This window comes from Poeciliopsis prolifica, unplaced genomic scaffold, assembly GCF_027474105.1.
Source record: "Poeciliopsis prolifica strain line A6 unplaced genomic scaffold, Auburn_PproV2 SCAFFOLD073, whole genome shotgun sequence".
Classification (NCBI taxonomy): domain Eukaryota; kingdom Metazoa; phylum Chordata; class Actinopteri; order Cyprinodontiformes; family Poeciliidae; genus Poeciliopsis; species Poeciliopsis prolifica.
In genome coordinates, this window is record NW_026562448.1 from 547,501 (window position 1) to 566,268 (window position 18,768).

At 46.8% G+C, this 18,768-nt stretch overlaps 2 protein-coding genes across 2 annotated transcripts in view; one reads left to right on the plus strand and one right to left on the minus strand.

Moving 5' to 3' along the window:
* The window catches only part of LOC129352174 (sodium/hydrogen exchanger 5-like), an 18,468-nt gene extending 10,158 nt beyond the window's left edge, over positions 1-8,310 (plus strand). The window contains 15 exon segments of the mRNA XM_055021043.1: positions 793-871; positions 936-962; positions 965-1,112; positions 1,181-1,401; positions 2,931-3,133; positions 3,212-3,301; positions 3,423-3,493; positions 3,567-3,693; positions 4,357-4,448; positions 4,660-4,786; positions 4,861-5,010; positions 5,219-5,288; positions 5,492-5,620; positions 6,571-7,104; positions 7,107-8,310. Coding sequence (XP_054877018.1) covers positions 793-871; positions 936-962; positions 965-1,112; positions 1,181-1,401; positions 2,931-3,133; positions 3,212-3,301; positions 3,423-3,493; positions 3,567-3,693; positions 4,357-4,448; positions 4,660-4,786; positions 4,861-5,010; positions 5,219-5,288; positions 5,492-5,620; positions 6,571-7,104; positions 7,107-7,138 — 2,100 coding nt within the window. The 3' untranslated portion in view covers positions 7,139-8,310.
* A 3,596-nt stretch (positions 8,311-11,906) lies between these two features.
* On the minus strand, positions 11,907-16,793 carry LOC129352191 (putative per-hexamer repeat protein 5). The gene is made up of 4 exons (XM_055021057.1): positions 16,494-16,793; positions 14,311-15,526; positions 12,151-12,472; positions 11,907-12,057 (listed from the first exon to the last, which is right to left on the minus strand). Exons 1-3 carry the CDS (start codon positions 16,791-16,793, stop codon positions 12,420-12,422), a joined length of 1,569 nt encoding a protein of 522 aa, XP_054877032.1. The 3' UTR covers positions 11,907-12,057; positions 12,151-12,419.
* Between the last annotated feature and the right edge of the window lie 1,975 nt (positions 16,794-18,768).

Here is an 18,768-nt window from a genome sequence, read left to right on the forward strand (position 1 = left end):
CTTTTACTGAAGCTGGAATTAAAGAGCAACAGTTTATAGATTCTCCTTCCACTTGTTTCTTCACTTTGTAATAACTCTGTGTGGATTTTGCTCCAGATGGAAACTTTTTGCCATTTTCAGGCTCAGATTTTCAAAACTACTTTATGTCATAAATATACAATTTTTGCTTTGATTCTTTTATGTTTAAAATATTCTGTTATCTATATGGTAACAGGTCAGCTGCTCAAAGCCTGGGTGGACCTACAAGGCGCAGCTCCTCCCCCACTAGGCTCCTTCAGACTAGCCAGCAGCAATTAGCAAACATCTGCTGAACTCATTATAGGAGCTACTGCTCAGAACAACGCTGGTAAAAATATTAAAGGGTTAATAGAGGACCCAAGTTGAGATGTCTTGTTGGAGGCTGACCTTCAGAAAGAGCAGGAGCTTCTTAAAGCGACAGAGGCCCAATTTCAAGACGTTAAATCAGGAAGTAAGATTTATTTGATGTTTTTATAAGAACTGAGGGAAACATAGTTATAAAATGGAACTATGTGGCTGAGAAGCACGATACCGTCCCTTTAACATTTAGCTTATTATTTTTATGCTGAGAAAAATTTCATGACAATATTATTGTACTGTTTGTTTATTTTTTTGCATTTTGCCTTAAGAGAAAAAGCTCATTTTGGTCCTCAGTAATAAAAATGTTCCCTCTGGTCTGGAGGTTCTGGATGCTCCTGTGACCCGGCTCCTGGAGGACCTGGTCAGGTTCTGGTGACCCGGTCCCTGATGTGTCTCTCTCCGTGTCTCCTGCAGGTCCTCTATAAGGTCTACATCTCCTTCGTGGAGGTCGGCCCGCAGAACGTCCAGACGGCCGACTACTTCAAGGGAGTGGGTGAGTCTTCAGGTGGAAATCTTGACAGCCTCTGCTGACCTCTGACCTCTGCTGACCTCCACAGCCTCCTTCCTCATTGTCAGCGTCGGGGGACTCTGGTGGGTCTGGTCTTTGCCGTCATCCTCGGCTTCATCACCCGCTTCACCAAGAAGGTCCGCATCATTGAGCCGCTCTTCGTCTTCCTGCTGGTGTACCTGGCCTACCTGACCGCCGAGCTCTTCTCGCTGTCTGCCATCTTGTCGTGAGTCCCGCCTCTCAATCCCACCCACCTCAGCCCCCGCTGTGTCACCGCCACGTCTTCCTCCGCAGGATGACCTTTTGTGGCATTGGGGCCAATAAGTACGTAGAGGCGAACATCTCGCAGAAGTCCCGGACCACAGTGAAGTACACGATGAAGACGCTGGCCAGCATCGCCGAGACCATCATCTTCATCTTCCTGGGCATCTCTGCGGTGGACAAGTCCAAGTGGGCCTGGGACACGGGCCTGGTGTCCTGCACCTTGGTCTTCATCCTGCTCTTCAGGGCTGTGGGTCAGTACCTCTGGTTCTGGTTATAACTCTGACATTATTCACATTAACCATCCACAGAAGGCGCAGATCAGCGCCATCTACTGGCCAACATGGGTACAGCAGCCATTAAAGGGCCGGTATCATGTGATTTCCAGGCATATAGTTCCATTTTATAACATAATCAGTTACTGTTTCACCTTTAGCTGTTACAAAAACACTGTACATAAAATATGACTTAAAAGAAGTTTAGCTTCCTGATTTAGCAGCTTGAAATTGGGCCTCTGTTTTTTAAAGAAACTCCTGCTCTTCCTGAAGCTCCGCCTCCGCATCCCAACATGGCTGCTGTAACCCTCTAACGTTTTACCAGCATTGCTCTGAGCAGCAGCTCCGACATTGAGCTCAAAAGCTGTTTGCTAATTGCTGCTGGCTAGTCTGAAGGAGCGAAGTGGGGAAGGTCCACCCAGACATTAGCAGCTGATGGTTGCCATGGAGATTGAAGGATTTCTCAAACACGACAGAATCAAAGCAACTCAGCAGGAAACCAGAAAGGTTTATTTTACAGAGAACTGGCCCTTTAAATTTAACAATTTAAACTTGATTTCAATTATTTATCTTTAATTGATGCTCAGAATTGATTATCTTTAATATTTTAAAAAGTGAGCCACATCTCACATTTAAATATTAATCCAGCTAAATTTATTGTACATGATCAAAAACAAACCACACTAAATCCTAAAGATTTATGAAAGTAAAAAAGCAAAACATAATAAACAGTAGAATCTCACTACATCTTTAGAGAGCAGAACTGAATCAAAGTTCATCTGAAGTTTTCGTCTCTCAGTTCTGAGGATTTTAATCCAAATAAATCTGGAGTAGGTTAAGGTTAAGGTTAGGAACCTTTTGTGTCTCACCAGAACAGCAGCAGGAAGAATTTAACTGACGGAGCCAGGAAAACAACCAGGAGCAGTAAATTATCATATTATAAGAATGTTTTTTATCTTAGTATGATAAAGAAGACGTTTCATTAAAACCACAATATGTTCTTGTTTAAACCAGCAAACGAGTCTGAGCAACATTCACTCAGCAGGCGAATCCCACACAAATCCAAGACTGAACAATTTAAATAATTTGCTCTGAGCCTCTTCCATAAAAACCAGATAAACGCAACAAAGTTGGGATTCAGACAGAGACGCATCCAGCAGGTTTGGTTCTGACGTCATCGGAGAAAAGAGTCTTATTGGTTTTGCCTGTTTGTCTCTGGGAGCATCTGGCGGAGGAGTCATGCGTTGGGCCTGATCAGCCAATCAGAAGCAGACTCTTTTCTCCCAGCCAACCAATAGGAGAAAATGAATCTCTGTTTTGGAGAGAAACTCCTGGAAGGAGTTGATTCTCGATCAGTGGTGATCAAAGCATCCCAGACTTTAAAGGAACTTTCCTGAAAATCAAACAACATAGAGAACCTCTGAAGGATCCAGTCCGGCTCGGTCCGGTTCGGCTCGGTCCGGTCCAGTCGGTTCCAACCTCTGTGACATGATGACTCTGGGCCTCAGGTGTGGTCGGCCAGACCTGGGTTCTGAACCGGTTCCGGCTCGTCCCGCTGGATAAGATCGACCAGGTGGTGATGTCATACGGCGGCCTGCGGGGGGCGGTGGCGTTCGCGCTGGTGGTGCTGCTGGACACAGAGCAGGTCAAAGCCAAGGATTACTTTGTTGCCACGACGATCGTGGTTGTCTTCTTCACCGTCATGTTCCAGGTAGGACCGGTCCGGTTCCTGAGTGAGGAGCCACGGTTTCTGGTTCTGATTCCTGCTCTGGTTCTGGTTCTGGTCCAGGGTCTGACCATCAAGCCTCTGGTCAAGTGGCTGAAGGTTCCTCGCTCCACCAACAGGAAGCCCACCATCAACGAGGAGATCCACGAGCGGGTGATGATGATGATTATGATGATGATGATGAGTCATCATCATCATCAATGTGACGAGTGTGTGTGTGTGTGTGTGTGTGTGTGTGTGTGTGTGTGTGTTGTGTGTGTGTGTGTGTGTCCAGGCCTTTGACCACATCCTGACTGCGGTGGAGGACATCGCAGGCCTGCAGGGTTATCACCACTGGAGAGACAAGTGAGTCCCACCAACATGTCCCCCATCATCAGCACGGTTTCCCAGCATGCTTCACTGCCTCTGCCCCCTCCAGGTGGGAGCAGTTCGATAAGAACTACCTGAGCAAGCTGCTGCTCAGGAAGTCGGTGTACAGGAAGAGCGAGCTCTGGGAGGCGTACCAGAAGATCAACATCCGGGACGCCATCAGCGTCATCGACCAGGTAGGAAGACCGGGTCGGATCCAAACGGACTCTGGTTCTGAAAAGAGCCGGCTGGAGAGTCTGCAGGCTCCAGGTTCTGATTCTGGTTGTCTGAGCAGTCGGGTCTTCCAGGCTGCTAGGACCCGAGCTCTGGTTCTGGTTCTGATCCATAATCCATGGTTGAGGTTGGAACCGAAGATCCAGAACTTCTCCACCTCCGTCTGGAGGAAATGTTGTGCTGATCCATTCCTGGTTTGATGGGTCACCAGAACCAGAGTCGGCAGGCGGCAGAGCTCAGGATTAAATTTCATCTCTGGGGAAACGGAGGAAGAATGCCGACCTTCAGGCGGGTCCAGCAGAAACCAGAACCAGGTCAGGCTTTAATTTGGACCGGGCTTTATTTATGGAGCAGAACTCAGCAGGAACCAGAACCAGGTCAGGCTTTAATTTGGACCGGGCTTTATTTATGGAGCAGAACTCAGCAGGAAGCAAATTAATGGAGGTAGCAGAGATTTTTGCAACCTCAGCGAAATCTGTTTACCGCAAAGGTTTTCCCTTTCCTGAACTGCTCCTCCTGGCTGGACCACCAGGAGGTGCTGCAGGCTGATTGTTGAGGACAGACAGTCTTGTTCTGAGTCCTTCAGGTTCACTGAAGTCCAGCTGACCTCTGACCTCTATGTGCAGGGTGGGAACGTCTTGACCTCGGCCAGGCTGTCACTGCCCTCCATGGCCAGCAGAGCCTCATTTCCTGAAGTCACCAACGTCACCAACTACCTGTGAGTCACATGACATCTGACCCTCTGATGACCTCTGATGGGGCTGCTCAGCAGGAAACAACTTGCTTTCTTCCTGTTTAAATCAACTTTATGGAAGAATTTGAACAAAAACCAACTTTTCACGTCAGATCCAACAACAGATCCAAAGAAGAAGAAATATTGATTTTATCTTTGGCTCCAAACCTGCTGACCTGTGGTTGACGTGTTGCAGGCGGGAGAACGGCAGCGGCGTGTGTCTGGACCTTCAGGTCATCGACAATGTTCCCGGGTCCAAGGTGGAGGAAGACATGGAGACGCATCACGTCCTGGCCGGGAACCTGTACAAGCCCAGGAGACGGGTAACGAGAAGGAGCGGCAGGGGCAACGGCCCGCTGTGGAGCTGCTGGTGACACATGGTGTGTGTGTTTTCCAGTACCAGTCCCACTACAGTCGACACTTCATGCCGCTGGGTGAGCAGGAGCGGCAGGACCGCGAGGTTTTCCAGAGGAACATGAAGAGCCGCATGGAGACCTTCAAGTCCACCAGACACAAGCGGCACAAGAAGGAGCGCAGCCTGAAAAAGGTTCACACACACACCTGAACAGAACCTGCAATCTGACTGTTACAACAGGTCTTATAACAGTCAGAGGCCCGGTTCTGTCAGAACTGCAAGTCTCACTGCAGAGTTCCAGACTCTAGATATGAACACAAACTTGTTTTAATTTTAGAACCGATGCAAATATTACTATCGGCTCTAGTTGCCCTCTTACCTTTCCTCCTTCTGCCGGCAGCGCCGAGGATCTGACACGAAGGACGAGGGAGGAGACAAACCCAGACGCAACGTCAGCTGGCAGGACAAAGGTACCGCGACGTGGGTTGATAAGATGTTGGGTTGATAAGATGTTGGGTTGATGAGATGTTGGGTTGATGAGATGTTGGGTTGATGAGATTGGGTTGATGAGATGTTGGGTTGATGAGATGTTGGGTTGAGGTTGTTGGAGTTGATGATCTTCTACTTGGCCCTCGCCAGCGTCTCAGTAACTGTTGCCGCCACTCTGTCTCAGATCCGGTGGCCGTTCCTGTGGAACCCGAGGAGGATAAAGCTGATCGCTCCGATCCGGAGAAGGAGGAAGACATCGGGATCACCTTCGTTGCTCGGAAGGCGGAGACGCCGAAACAGCGACCCAAATCAGGTAAAGCAGAGAGGCTCTGATTGAACGGCACCGCCTGTAAATGGTGATCCACTAATGGATGCCAAATTTATTTTGATCAAATTTCCAACTAAGTGCTTGACAAGTGAAATGTTAAAGTAAAATACTTGACAAGCTGCAGTCAAATATAGACTTAGACTTAGACTTGACTTTATTGATCCCTTGGGAAGACTCCCTCAGGAAATTATAGTTACCAGCAGCTCACAGGCAAAAATGTGGCACACAGTAAGCATACACAAAAGAATACAAAAAAATACAAATTAAATACAAAACAAAGAATATAAATACAACACAAAAGGAAATTATAGCAATTTGGTGGATAGATTGACCAGTGATATGGTATTGCACTGTATGGTTTGGCCTTGTTGAAGGCAAAGCGATTGAGAACAGATGAAATATTTGGGTCAGTTTAAAAGCAGTTTATAAAAGTTGATGACTAAAACTGAAGAAAAAGGAATGAAAACCATTTGTTACCATGGTTACAAACACAAGTTACAGGTGTTTACATCTCTTCATGGAGATGAAGGTTTCCATAAAACTGATGTTTCCTGCTGAAGGAGAGCATAATGCTGCCATCACCGAACTGTTCTCCCTTCAACGCTTTACTTTCATGAACTAGAACATCCCTAGAGAACGAGCAGCTTCTGCTTCTGCTGGAGTTTTCTTCCTGTTAAAAGGGAGATTTTCCTCTCCACTGTCGCCCCCTGCTGGTCAGCAGTGATGCTGCGGGTCAGGATGCTCTGCTGGCGTTCCTTAGAAATGTTTTAGTTTTACTGAACTTAGATCAAATGGGATGATTGATTGTAAATGATTTATTTTGTGAATTGAATGACACTGAACTGAAAACGAAGCTGCCCATTTCCATGCTGATGGTAGGTTGGTGTATAGCTGCAGTCTTTCTGCATGATGGCTGATTAGAGTTTGTCCTTCAGTCCCAGCAGCTCTGGATGTTTGCCAGAGCCCGCCGCCCCTCCCCCCGTCGCCGCCCGGTGAGGACAGCCATCTGCCCTGGAAGGGCGGCGTGGGGTCGCCCCCGCCCTGCGTGTCGGTGGAGGCCACCAAGATCATCCCGGTGGACCTGCAGCAGGCCTGGAACCAGAGCATCTCCTCCCTGGAGAGCGTCTCGTCGCCTCCGGCGCCCGCTGAGCCTGTCCACCCCCGCGTCAGCGCCCTCTCCAGGCTGGGAGGATCCCGCCCTGCCTCCTACACTGGCCCTGTCGGGGGCGCGCCTGCCCAGGTCCCGCCCCCAGCCGCCTTCTGTTTCTCTGAGAGGAAAAAGAAGAAGCCGGTGGAGGAAGAGGAGGAAGAGGAGGAGCCTGGCACGACGCAAGAGATGCAGCCGCTAATGTCGGCCTTGAAGCCGCCGCAAGCTGCACCCTCGCCGCCAGCCCCGCCCGGCCCAGGCAGGAGGAGGAACCCCTGTGTGTACCTGAGGAGTCTGGTGACCCCGCCCCCTGGTGGCGGCGCCGGCCTCATAGTCACCGCCCCACGCAGCTCTGAACAGGGCCACCAGGTGGCGGGTTGTCTGCCGGCTCGGCCAATAGGAAACCAGCACAATCACATGACCAGAGAGCTCCACCAGCTGAAGATAACCTTCTGTCCTAATCTTCATCACCATCTGCGTCCTTTGTCCTTTCACCAAACTATCCAGCCAAGCTCCTGCTGGATTGGAAGCTTGGAAGGATCGTTGCTCCATCACAGCAGATCAATATGATTCAATAACTGCTGATGTTATTGAATCAATTACACTGAAAATGTCTGTGATGTCTCTGTGATTCAGTGAGTTTAAATGAAAATCCATCCTTTGCTTCATAACGCTTTTGAATTATTGTTGTTTCTTCATACAGCAGGGGGCGCTGCAGCCCCCCTTTCCCTGCCTTTCTGTCTCAGCTGCTCATTTAAAACCCAAACATGTATTTTATACAGGCCTTGTTTTTATTAATGCCGCTGCCTTATTCTGTGCTTTATTCCTGCAGCTGCTGCTGCGGTCCTGTTTGGTCCGGTCCAAACAGGACCAGCGGTTCCGCCAGATAATCGGTGATCTGATCCTGCAGCAGCTCGGCCCAGTCAGCAGGAAAATGGTTTTTATTCATAATAAAGGTCGTTGACATGTTTCTGCTTTAACATGCTGCTAAACATCGGAAATGCCTGAAATTAACACTGAATTATTCCTCTGAAATTAAGAGACAAATAAAGAGAAATTCGATTGAGATGAAAATATTTTTGTTCATATTTTATTATAAATAATTTTTCCGATTTGCCTTGATGAATCCTGATAATGTGGAATTATCGTTGAGTCTTTTTTTTATTGAAAGTGAGTAAAGGTTTTATTTAAGTTATGAGATCCGTGTTTCAGGGAAGAGAAGCACCAAACTGGATCGGAACCAGCAGCTTTCTGACCAACGGAACCAGAACCAGCAGCGCACCACATTTGCGCCTGGATCCCAAATCTGATGTTGTTCTCCATATTATTGCTGTTTGTGTTGAAGGAAAACAGAGGAGTTTAGGACAGATCTTCCTGTTCTGGTTAAAGGAGCAGCTAGTTTGCTTTTACTTGTGCAACTGCTTCATGTATGAAATTAACTCCCTGAACAAACCTCTGAAAATAAAACTAACAATGAAATAAAACCAACTGAATAATGATGGTGTAAAGGTCAAATATCTGATGTAAAATCAGGATATAATAAATACTTTTCATGACAAACACAGTGAACAGATTAAATCAAGTGATGGCGTCTGGCGCCGATGCCAGTGATGTAATGCTGCACAGTGACCACAGGGGGCGCTGTGGTTCGCCTCAGAAGCAGCTGAAGGGTAACTACCGGAAGCTGGTTAGCATCAGTCGCTGAAAGGATAACTAATAACCGCAAATTTAGCGGATTATTTTACCCAGACTGCTCTCTACCGCCGGTGAGTTCTTGTTTTAAATCAGATTAACTAGTTAGTTAACCAGGCTGCTGGTTAGTTAGGGCTAATTAGCGCATTGGTTTGTTCGTGACGGTTACGGACTGGTTGGCGGGGCATCCGAAGCGTTTCTAGAAACTTCTCTGAAGGCCACCACCAGGTAATGATCCCGGTTAAAATGTAAATTAAATACAAAATCAAACAGAGAAGGAAAAAAAACGAATAATTAAGCAGCTAAATGAATAGATGGGTTGATGACGTCACCAGGCCCGTTCTGTACTGGAGTCTACAGAGTAAACACAGGAAGGCCAACGGTACCCCAGTAGATGTTGACCATATTGCGTTTGACTGGTGTAATTTTACATAATGTCACACCATGTTACTATCGGCTGTGATAAAAAGAATAAAATCTGAGGCGAATCTGGATAATTTCCCACATGAGAGAGAGGAGAGCCAGAGAGGAACACAACCAAAGACCTAATCTGGACCTGGACATTTCTCCACAAAACTTTGAGCCATTTATACCAGCAGACCTTAACGAGCTAACAATAAATGCTGTGCTGAGACGGGCAGAGCTGGACGCTCTTTGAGATGCTAACAGAAGCTATACAGCCTGTCTACTGACATCACCGATCCGGCCGGACATTCCTGTGACAATACTTTATTACAATTTATAAAAACTAAATAACCTACAGTATTATTACTGTATTGTTTTTACATCTAAGATAAAATATTTCCCAAATAAGGTTTATTTTTATCACTAATCGTGGTTCCCTTTAAAGGCTCAGGGGTTGGTTCCTCTGGTGAGACATAATCCCACCAGTAGAGGGCAGTGTTCGCCTCGTTAGGATAGGAAACTCATCTGTTTCCTGCATCTCTTTAAGAAAACCGCCTCTGGCAAGCACAAGAACTTTTTATTATGAAATTGAGGAATTTATTTCAAATTTACCCGTTTCCATCAACCGTTTCTATGTGATGGTTCAAAATGTGAATAAACATGTTGCTGGAATGCAACTAATGACATGTGAGAACACGTCCTGCTCAGCAGACTGTCTGGGGCCGTTCTTGTCGGCTGAGCCTGTGAGGCGGACCAGAGCAGGAACGGAGACTATGAGACCAGAGGTGCTCCGATCCCCAAACTGCTGCTGCTGAGAAGCCTCCCGCTCCACCATGACGATGAGTGTTGAGCTGACCAAGCAGTCAGCTGGTCTCCTTGTGTCACTTTCCTCAACGGTTTCACTGTAAAAGTGGTGATGTGGTGATGAGTGTTCCAGAGCTTCTCCTGTTGGACTCTGCCTGCTCTTTGTGCCTGCAGGAATTACTGCGGCTGCAGGTTTCTCTGTGTTTCTGTGGGGATCAGCTTCAGTAATGAAGCTTTTCTCTGGGCTTTAGCTGCAGGCCTCGTCCAGCGCCTCATTGGCTGCCCGTTCATCGCTCCCCGAGCCGGAAAACCTGCTCACATTCCTCTGATGAGCTGCCTGCCTGGCCGCACTCGGGGCACAGCTGCTGCCTGTTGTTGGTTACCAGAACCTGCTGTTCAGAACCACAGACCAGTCATGTGAGCGGCGACACGTTGTGTCACATAATGACTGCGTCAGAGGACGCGCAGTAACCCAAACTCACAATACTCCCTCCATATTCAGCAACTGGTTCCAGCCGGTTCTACTGGTTCCAGTTGGTTCTAATAGCAGAACCAGCTGGTCCACCTCCATGAATATGTCTTAAACCCCCATTTACCGTCATTTGTCCCAGTACCACCATGCACAGGGAGAACCGGGCCGGTTATTAGGGTATAAATATAAATTTATGTTTTACCAGAGCACATGAGGTCACCTCACCAAAAATAAATATATTTAAATGTAAAAAAAATCCAAGTGTAAATGATTGAGCAGCAGAGTGTGACAGCGCCCCCTGCAGTGTGTGGCCGTTTGCTCAACAGAAGAGGAATCATGTTGAAGCAGCCGACATCCCTCTTTGTTTATTTATCATATATGGAGATGCTTCCTGTTCATAAACTCGACTGGATGACTGGCCTCCAGCTGTGCTGCTTCGCCAGGGTTTCCTACCGTAATGCATTTAGATGCATACATCTATCTGACTGACCGGTACCGGTACCTGCTTTAAGTTCTGCTCAGAGCTCCAGGATGATCAGTCTGGATTCATCTAAATAAACCAGCACGTCAATATGATCTCTGATCAACGGCTCCATGTTCTCCATCAGAACCACAGATCCTCAGGTAGCAGCTTACCTTGATGCAGCTGTTGATGCAGCTACTGATGCAGCTACTGATGCAGCTACTGATGCAGCTACTGATGCAGCTACTGATGCAGCTACTGATGCAGCTGCTGATGTACCTGTGACTGTCTGCACACCTGATTACCTTCAATAATAAAACCTGCCTGGAGTTAATCTGCTGATCCAACAGGCTTTTCATGTATTCAGTGAACAGAGCTTTATGAGGCAAAAACTGATGAAATGTACTATTTACATTTGAATGAAGGTTTCATTTAATTTTTACTGTAGGTATTTTGTATGTGTGTGTGTTTTCTGAGGATAACACACACATGTTCAAACAACATATTGTTGTTTTCTGCTACTGGTGCTACAAAAGTAGCACCAGTAGCAGAAGCATCAGTAGCTGCAGCAATAGCAGCAACAACAATAGCAGCAGCAGGATCAGTAGCTGCAGCATAAGCAGCAGCACTAGTAGCATCAGCAGCATCAGTAGCTACAGCAGCAGCAGTAACAGTAGCAATAGCAGCAGCTGTAGCAGCAACAACAACAGTTACAGCAGCAGCAGTAGCTGCAGCAATAGCATCAGCAGCATCAGTAGCTACAGCAGCAACAGTAGCTGCAGCAATAGCAGCAGCAGCAGCAGTAGCAGGAGCAGTAGTTGCAGACAAGATTCATGTGTTTCTGTCCAGGTGCTGCCTGATGAAACAAAAGCAGCTGGGCTGTTTTTGTGTTTCTTTCTCTGGCCTCTTCAAACTTGCCCACCACTGACATAACTTGCTGCTTGTTGGTGCAGCGGGGCTTTAAGGCCACTGCAGTTTCTCTGCCTCATGCAGTTTACCTCTGTTCAGTAAGAGCTGAGCCATGTGGGACACCACAATGAAGAAGAGCAGCATCTTCATGTGGATGCTTTCAAGATGCTACCTGTAGGGCCGCTGTACTGGTGTCAGAGCAGCATTAGTGTTTTAAGGGCCAGTATTATGTATTTTCCAGACACACATTTCCCTTTATAGCACTATCATTAACTGATACCTTCTGCCAGGGCCGTGCAGAGACTAGTAAAGGGGCAGGTGCTCAAAAAAAAACAAAAGGGCACATCAAATCACATTTCAGGACAGAATATTAACAAAGTCACACAGCTCTCAGAGTTTAATTAACAATGATAGATTACAAAATTGTGAGACATACAATCAAAGAACATCTGCTTGGGTTGCTGTACTTGCAGTGGAGATGAAGACGGTCCATTCAGAAAAACAGAGCTGCATCAAACTTTAACGTGGAACTGCAGGAAAAAAACAAAAGCAAAAATGTAATTAATGCATGTCACTATGAGAAAAGACTACTCTATTTGTGTTTTAGTGTATTTTGTAAGTACCTATGTACATTTTCTTCAATCTTTCCTCTTCTTTTTTCTTGTCAGTTTCTCTTTTCTTTTTTTCCTCATTGTCTCATCTTCTCTGTGTTGAGTGAAGTCTTATTTTTTCAGTCTCTTGCCTTTTAACTGTTTAAAAACAAATTTCAAACTTTTAAGCATTTTTTGCTGTTTTTGTTCTCTTTTGTTCATAGCAACAGTTTTCTGTTGGTCATGTCTTGAAGAATGTTAATAACTTCACTGTGAATGATTGGTACAGTTGACCCAGTTGGTCAACAACTTTCTTTTTTGTTTCTGACGTCTCTCTTTACGTGGCGTCTTTGAACTGAAAAAAGCAAAACAAAGAATTATGATCAGAACACTATAATAAACCACACTACCAATTCTTTACCCTTGTGTTTAAACCAATATGTTTTTCAGTCCATAGCATAACAATATTAATTTCTGAGAAAATGAGACCTCTCCTATGGAGTTCAATTTGTTTCACAATTATTCAATTAAAACTAAACTCAATTAAATAATATAAAATTGTGATCAAGACATTTTGAATTGTAACATTTTTTTCAACACAAAAATGTTTAACTTAATTTTTTTGTAAAAACTGAAATTACAATTTTTTAACTCGACTTAAAAAAATTATTTGCAAAACAAACTTATTTGCGCATGTCAGAAATCTTTTCTTGCTATTCAAAGTTTTGCTTGCGATTCTCACATGACAGTCTGGGGAGAGCCTAAAATCAAAACAAAAGATTTCTGATGTGTGCAAATAAAAGTTTATGTTTGCTCCTTCATTAATGACATGCTTTATTGGACAGAAACAGTTTGATTATTACATACATTATATCTATCATGGTAGTTCAGGATGAGTTATTTTTAATTCTTAATGAATATCCTTGTTGGACTTTTATTTAAATTCTCCTTCAAGATACATTTACCTAACGCTAGAATAAATGCAATATACATCATTCACAAAGAAAATTAGAAAATCGGACATATATCCATTATGGAGATGATAGGTTTTGGACGGGCGATGTGCCCCTATTGCATAAGTAATACTGAAGAATGACTGCTGTCATTAACAATACAGGGAAGCTATTTAGTTACCTTGCTTTGCTAGCAAAGTCATTAGCTAGCAGCTAGCTCATAGCACAACAACAGTCTAATGTTTGATGATAAAAATACTGGATCGATAGATAAGAACAGCTTTTCCTCACCTGGCTGCCTCCTCCCGCTCAGTAGATATTCAGAGAGGCGGACTTAGAGACTTATATTCTCTAAGACGCCTGTCTTGTTATATTTCATTTCTGCTTAAACCGCAACTCCGTGCTGAAGGAGAAACGATACATTTAACGTTTTCTGTTATCTGACAAGTAGCAAGCCGACTCCAGTGTTTTCACCAAAAATATTTTTTTTCAGTTCACCAAAAGCTGTTTTGTAATCTGGAACGTCACTAGCTTGAGCTCCGCAGTTAGCCGCCTTATCTCACCGCGCGAGAGGCAAGTGCGTCGTGCGTCACGGGCAAAAGGTCAAAGGTAACAATGTGACCGGAGGGCTTATTGTGTTGTTTTTCTTGCAAAGTAATAATAATAATAGTAATAATAGTAATATAGTAATAATTGTAGTACATGTGTAAGAAAAAACAAAAAAACAAAAGGGCACTTGGGGCCATGGAGCAAAAGGGGCAGGTGCTCAAGCCCCCAAAGCACCCCCCTCTGCACGCGCCTGCCTTCTGCTGTTTTAATGATGAAGATGACTTAAAATAAGTTTGACTTAATCATTTAACGTTTGTCTCTTTAAGAAGCTCCTGCTCTACTGTACCTGACGGTCTGCTTCCAGGAAGTCATCCCAACATGACTCCTCTATCAACCCTTTAATGTTCTTACCAGCGTTGCTCTGAGCAGCAGCTCCTATGACGAGCTCAGCAGCTGATTGCTAATTGCTGCTGGCTAGCCTGAAGGAGCAGAGTGGGAGACGAGCTTCTGAGGTGGGATCCAGATGATTAGCAGCTGAATAGTTACCATGGAGATGAAATGATTTCTCAATCATGAAAGAATCAGATCAACACAGCCGGAAAAACATTAAAACATGACGAAGATCAGAAAGGTAATTTTACATAAAACTGCTTCATCTAACTTACAAGTCAAATACAGACATGTTGGATACCTGCCTGGAGGACATTCCGGTTGGTTTCCGTTCTGGTTGGTTCCAGTTCCGGTTGGTTCCCGTTCCGGTTGGTTCCCGTTCCGGTTGGTTTCTGTTCCAGTTCCGGTTGGTTTTTGTTCCGGTTGGTTCCAGTTCTGGTTGGTTTTCGTTCCGGTTGGTTCCCGTTCCGGTTGGTTCCCGTTCCGGTTGGTTCCCGTTCCGGTTGGTTTCTGTTCCAGTTTCGGTTGGTTTTCGTTCCGGTTGGTTCCAGTTCTGGTTGGTTCCCGTTCCGGTTGGTTCCCTTTCCGGTTGGTTTCTTTTCCAGTTCCGGTTGGGTTTCGTTCCGGTTGGATCCCGTTCCGGTTGGTTCCAGTTCCAGTTGGTTCCAGTTCCGGTTGGTTCCCGTTCCAATTGGTTTCCGTTCCGGTTGGTTCCAGTTCCAGTTAGTTCCAGTTCCGTTTGGTTCCAGTTCCGTTTGGTTCCTGTTCCAGTTGGTTCCCGTTCCGGTTGGTTCCTGTTCTGGATGGTTTCTGTTCCAGTTCCGGTTGCTTTCTGTTCCGGTTGGTTCCAGTTCCAGTTGGTTCCAGTTCCAGTTAGTTCCCGTTCCGGTTAGTTCCCGTTCCGGTTGGTTCCCGTTCCGGTTGGTTTTTGTTCCAGTTTTGGTTGGTTTTCGTTCCGGTTGGTTCCCGTTCCGGTTGGTTTCTGTTCCAGTTTCGGTTGGTTTTCGTTCCGGTTGGTTCCCGTTCCGGTTGGTTCCCGTTCCGGTTGGTTCCCGTTCCGGTTGGTTTCTGTTCCCGTTCCGGTTGGTTTCTGTTCCAGTTCCGGTTGGTTCCCGTTCCGGTTGGTTCCCGTTCCGTTGGTTTCTTTTCCAGTTCCGGTTGGTTTCGTTCCGTTGGATCCCGTTCCGGTTGGTTCCAGTTCCAGTTGGTTCCAGTTCCGGTTGGTTCCCGTTCCGGTTGGTTTCTGTTCCCGTTCCGGTTGGTTTCTGTTCCAGTTCCGGTTGGTTCCCGTTCCGGTTGGTTCCCGTTCCGGTTGGTTTCTTTTCCAGTTCCGGTTGGTTTTCGTTCCGGTTGGATCCCGTTCCGGTTGGTTCCAGTTCCAGTTGGTTCCAGTTCCGGTTGGTTCCCGTTCCAATTGGTTTCCGTTCCGGTTGGTTCCAGTTCCAGTTAGTTCCAGTTCCGTTTGGTTCCTGTTTCAGTTGGTTCCCGTTCCGGTTGGTTCCAGTTCTGGATGGTTTCTGTTCCAGTTCCGGTTGCTTTCTGTTCCGGGTGGTTCCAGTTCCAGTTGGTTCCAGTTCCAGTTAGTTCCCGTTCCGGTTGTTTCCCGTTCCGGTTAGTTCCCGTTCCGGTTGGTTTTTGTTCCAGTTTTGGTTGGTTTTCGTTCCGGTTGGTTCCCGTTCCGGTTGGTTTCTGTTCCAGTTTCGGTTGGTTTTCGTTCCGGTTGGTTCCTGTTCCGGTTGGTTTCTGTTCCCGTTCCGGTTGGTTTTCGTTCCGGTTGGATCCCGTTCGAGTTGGTTCCTGTTCCGGTTGGTCCCCTTTCCGGTTGGTTCCCGTTCCGGTTGATTCCCGTTCTGGTTGGTTCCCGTTCCAGTTTGTTCCCGTTCCGGTTGGTTCCATTTCCGGTTGGTTCCAGTTCCGGTTGGTTCCCGTTCCGGTTGGTTCCAGTTCCGGTTGGTTCCCGTTCCAATTGGTTTCCGTTCCGGTTGGTTCCAGTTCCAGTTAGTTCCAGTTCCGTTTGGTTCCAGTTCCGTTTGGTTCCTGTTTCAGTTGGTTCCCGTTCCGGTTGGTTCCAGTTCTGGATGGTTTCTGTTCCAGTTCCGGTTGCTTTCTGTTCCGGGTGGTTCCAGTTCCAGTTGGTCCCAGTTCCAGTTAGTTCCCGTTCCGGTTGTTTCCCGTTCCGGTTAGTTCTCGTTCCGGTTGGTTTTTGTTCCAGTTTTGGTTGGTTTTCGTTCCGGTTGGTTCCCGTTCCGGTTGGTTTCTGTTCCAGTTCCGGTTGGTTTTCGTTCCGGTTGGATCCCGTTCGAGTTGGTTCCTGTTCCGGTTGGTCCCCTTTCCGGTTGGTTCCCGTTCTGGTTGGTTCCCGTTCCAGTTTGTTCCTGTTCCGGTTGGTTCCATTTCCGGTTGGTTCCAGTTCCGGTTGGTTCCAGTTCTAGTTGGTTCCAGTTCCAGTTGGTTCCCGTTCCGGTAGGTTCCTGTTCCGGTTGCATCCAGTTCCGGTTGGTTCCCGTTCCAGTTGGTTTCTGTTCCAGTTCCGGTTGGTTCCAGTTCCGGTTGGTTCCAGTCCCGGTTAGTTCCCATTCCGGTTGTCCCCTTTCCGGTTGGTTCCCGTTCCGGTTGTTTCCCGTTCCGGTTGGTTCCCGTTACAATTGGTTTCTGTTCCAGTTCCGGTTGGTTCCCATTCCGGTTGGTTCCAGTTCGGTTTGGTTCCCATTCCGGTTGGTTTCTGTTCCAGTTCCGGTTGGTTCCGTTGTGGAGAACGTTCTCCCCCTTGGCTGCTGCAGACATGATGCTGTTGTGGCTCTGCTGCTCTATTTAAAGACCAGATCTTCTGTCCAAAGAATGTCGTCTCAACTGCTGCCAGCACACAGTGAAAGAGAGAGGCTGTGTGTGTGTGTGTGTGTGTGTGTGTGTGTGTGTGTGTGTGTGTGTGTGTGTGTGTGTGTGTGTGTGTGTTAGCAGTTGAGTGCGATGCTCCCACAGTGAGTCGGGGGGTGGAGCCGTCTGAGCTGCAGGCTGGAGCTGCTGCTTCTCTGAACACGTGCTGCTGCTCCGCCGCTTCGCTCTGCACATTTGGAGCGCCTGTTGTTGTTCTGGGAGGGCCCGGTTTGGAGCGGCCCGGTTCAGAACGGCCCGGTCTGGTCTGAGACGAGCTGAAGTCCAGACGGGGTGAGTGCTTTGTTTCTCTTGTTCCAGGCTCTGAGTGGGCTGAGAGAAAAACCCAGCTGCTGCTCAGGAGCTGCAGAAGTTTCCTAACTTTGATCCTTTGAAGACTGGTTCTGGTTCTGCTGAGTGGTTCTGCTGGACGGACCCGGATGGTACAGGGATGTCCTGCGGTCAGTGTACCGACCTGTTGATCAGCAGAAACATGTTGCTGACCTGCAGGGCTCTGACCAGAACCACCCGACTGGATGCTTTCAGGTCCGGTTTAATGGTTTAACTGGTTACCAGCTCGTCTTATTGGACCAATTCCCAGTAACAGGAGGGCATATGTTAAGCAGAACTTCACAATAAGAGCCTCATGTAGCTCTGAGCTCCCCTCTCTGCTCATTGATAATAATAATAACAGATTATGATTTAATCCAGAAATAATCCCAGCTGCTGCTGCTCAGATTGAGGTGAGAACTGGGACCAGCAGCCGGCTGGTACTGGTGCTGTTGGGAGTTGGATCAGATGATCTTCATGGAAACTGATGGAACGTTTCAGGAATGTTTTAAAGCTGCCATATTTTTAAAATTGCACATTTCTGTTGAAACTCACTTTGTGCAGATGGCTCCTGCTCCCAGTGCTCCCAGTGCTCACTGCAGAAATACACTGATCAGCCACAACCAGTCAGAATGAGAAGGATCTTAGCACTGTCAGTCAGGCTTATGTATGCGCTGCTCATACCCGCCTCCTTCTTTGTTACAGCTGGTTTACCACAGCCAGTCTTTCATGAGTGCTAAGGCTAGCTAGCATAGAGAGACGCTCTTGGAAGTGCTGCTGTTGTTTGTGTGTTGTAGGTTGCCGGTTCACCATTTTGTTTTTTCAATGTAAGTTTCATTCTTCATTGTGGTTTGTTTATTCCTTCAGAGTTTGGTTTTGTGTCTGTCTCCTGCTTTGATCAATGATATTTCCTAGATGTCATTGAATGTTACCGTTTACCTGTGCTCCTTGAACGTGTGAGTCGGCGTGAGTTATTTAACACGGTCTGAAAAGAAAAGAAACCAGATTCCCCAGATCCTAACTGAAGGTGTTAGCAGTTAGCATCACGATCAACTCTTTTTCTCCTGCTAATGTCTTTAGCTCTAGCTAACAGTCTTAGCTCCTGCTAGTATAGGCCAAGCTGATGGCGATAGATTGTTTCAGCAGATTTCATGTCCAGAAGGTTGTGGATCCCTTTAAGGTTGTCATCTAGTCATCATGGTCTCCAGCCATGATGACCAGAACCAGAACCAGGCACTGGTTCTGGTTCTGGTTCTGGTTCTGGTCCTAGTTCTGGTCCTGGTCCTGGCTCTGGTCCTGGTCCTGCTCCTGGTTCTTGTTATGGTCCTGGTTCTAGTTTTGGTATAAACGGATCCAGAGAGCGGTTCCCATGAAGATAGAGTTGTACTGTCAAATTTTTTCAAAAATATGAGCGCAAAAAAATTAGCTGCAGCTTAGGTGTGTGTGTGTGCGTGTGTGTGTGGGCGTGCGTGTGTGTGCGTGTGTGTGTGGGGGGGGGCGTGCGTGCGTGTGTGTGCGTGTGTGTGCGTGTGTGTGTGTGTGTGTGTGTGTGTGTGTG

Coding starts and splice junctions, on each gene's coding strand:
- LOC129352191 (XM_055021057.1), bottom strand. CDS start 16,793: ATGTCTGCAGCAGCCAAGGGGGAGAACGTTCTCCACAACGGAACCAAC. Junction 15,527..16,493: donor GGAACCAACCGGAACTGGAT/GCAACCGGAACA, acceptor GAACTGGAACAG/AAACCATCCAGAACTGGAAC. Junction 12,473..14,310: donor CCGGAATGTCCTCCAGGCAG/GTATCCAACATG, acceptor TGCTTTTTTCAG/TTCAAAGACGCCACGTAAAG.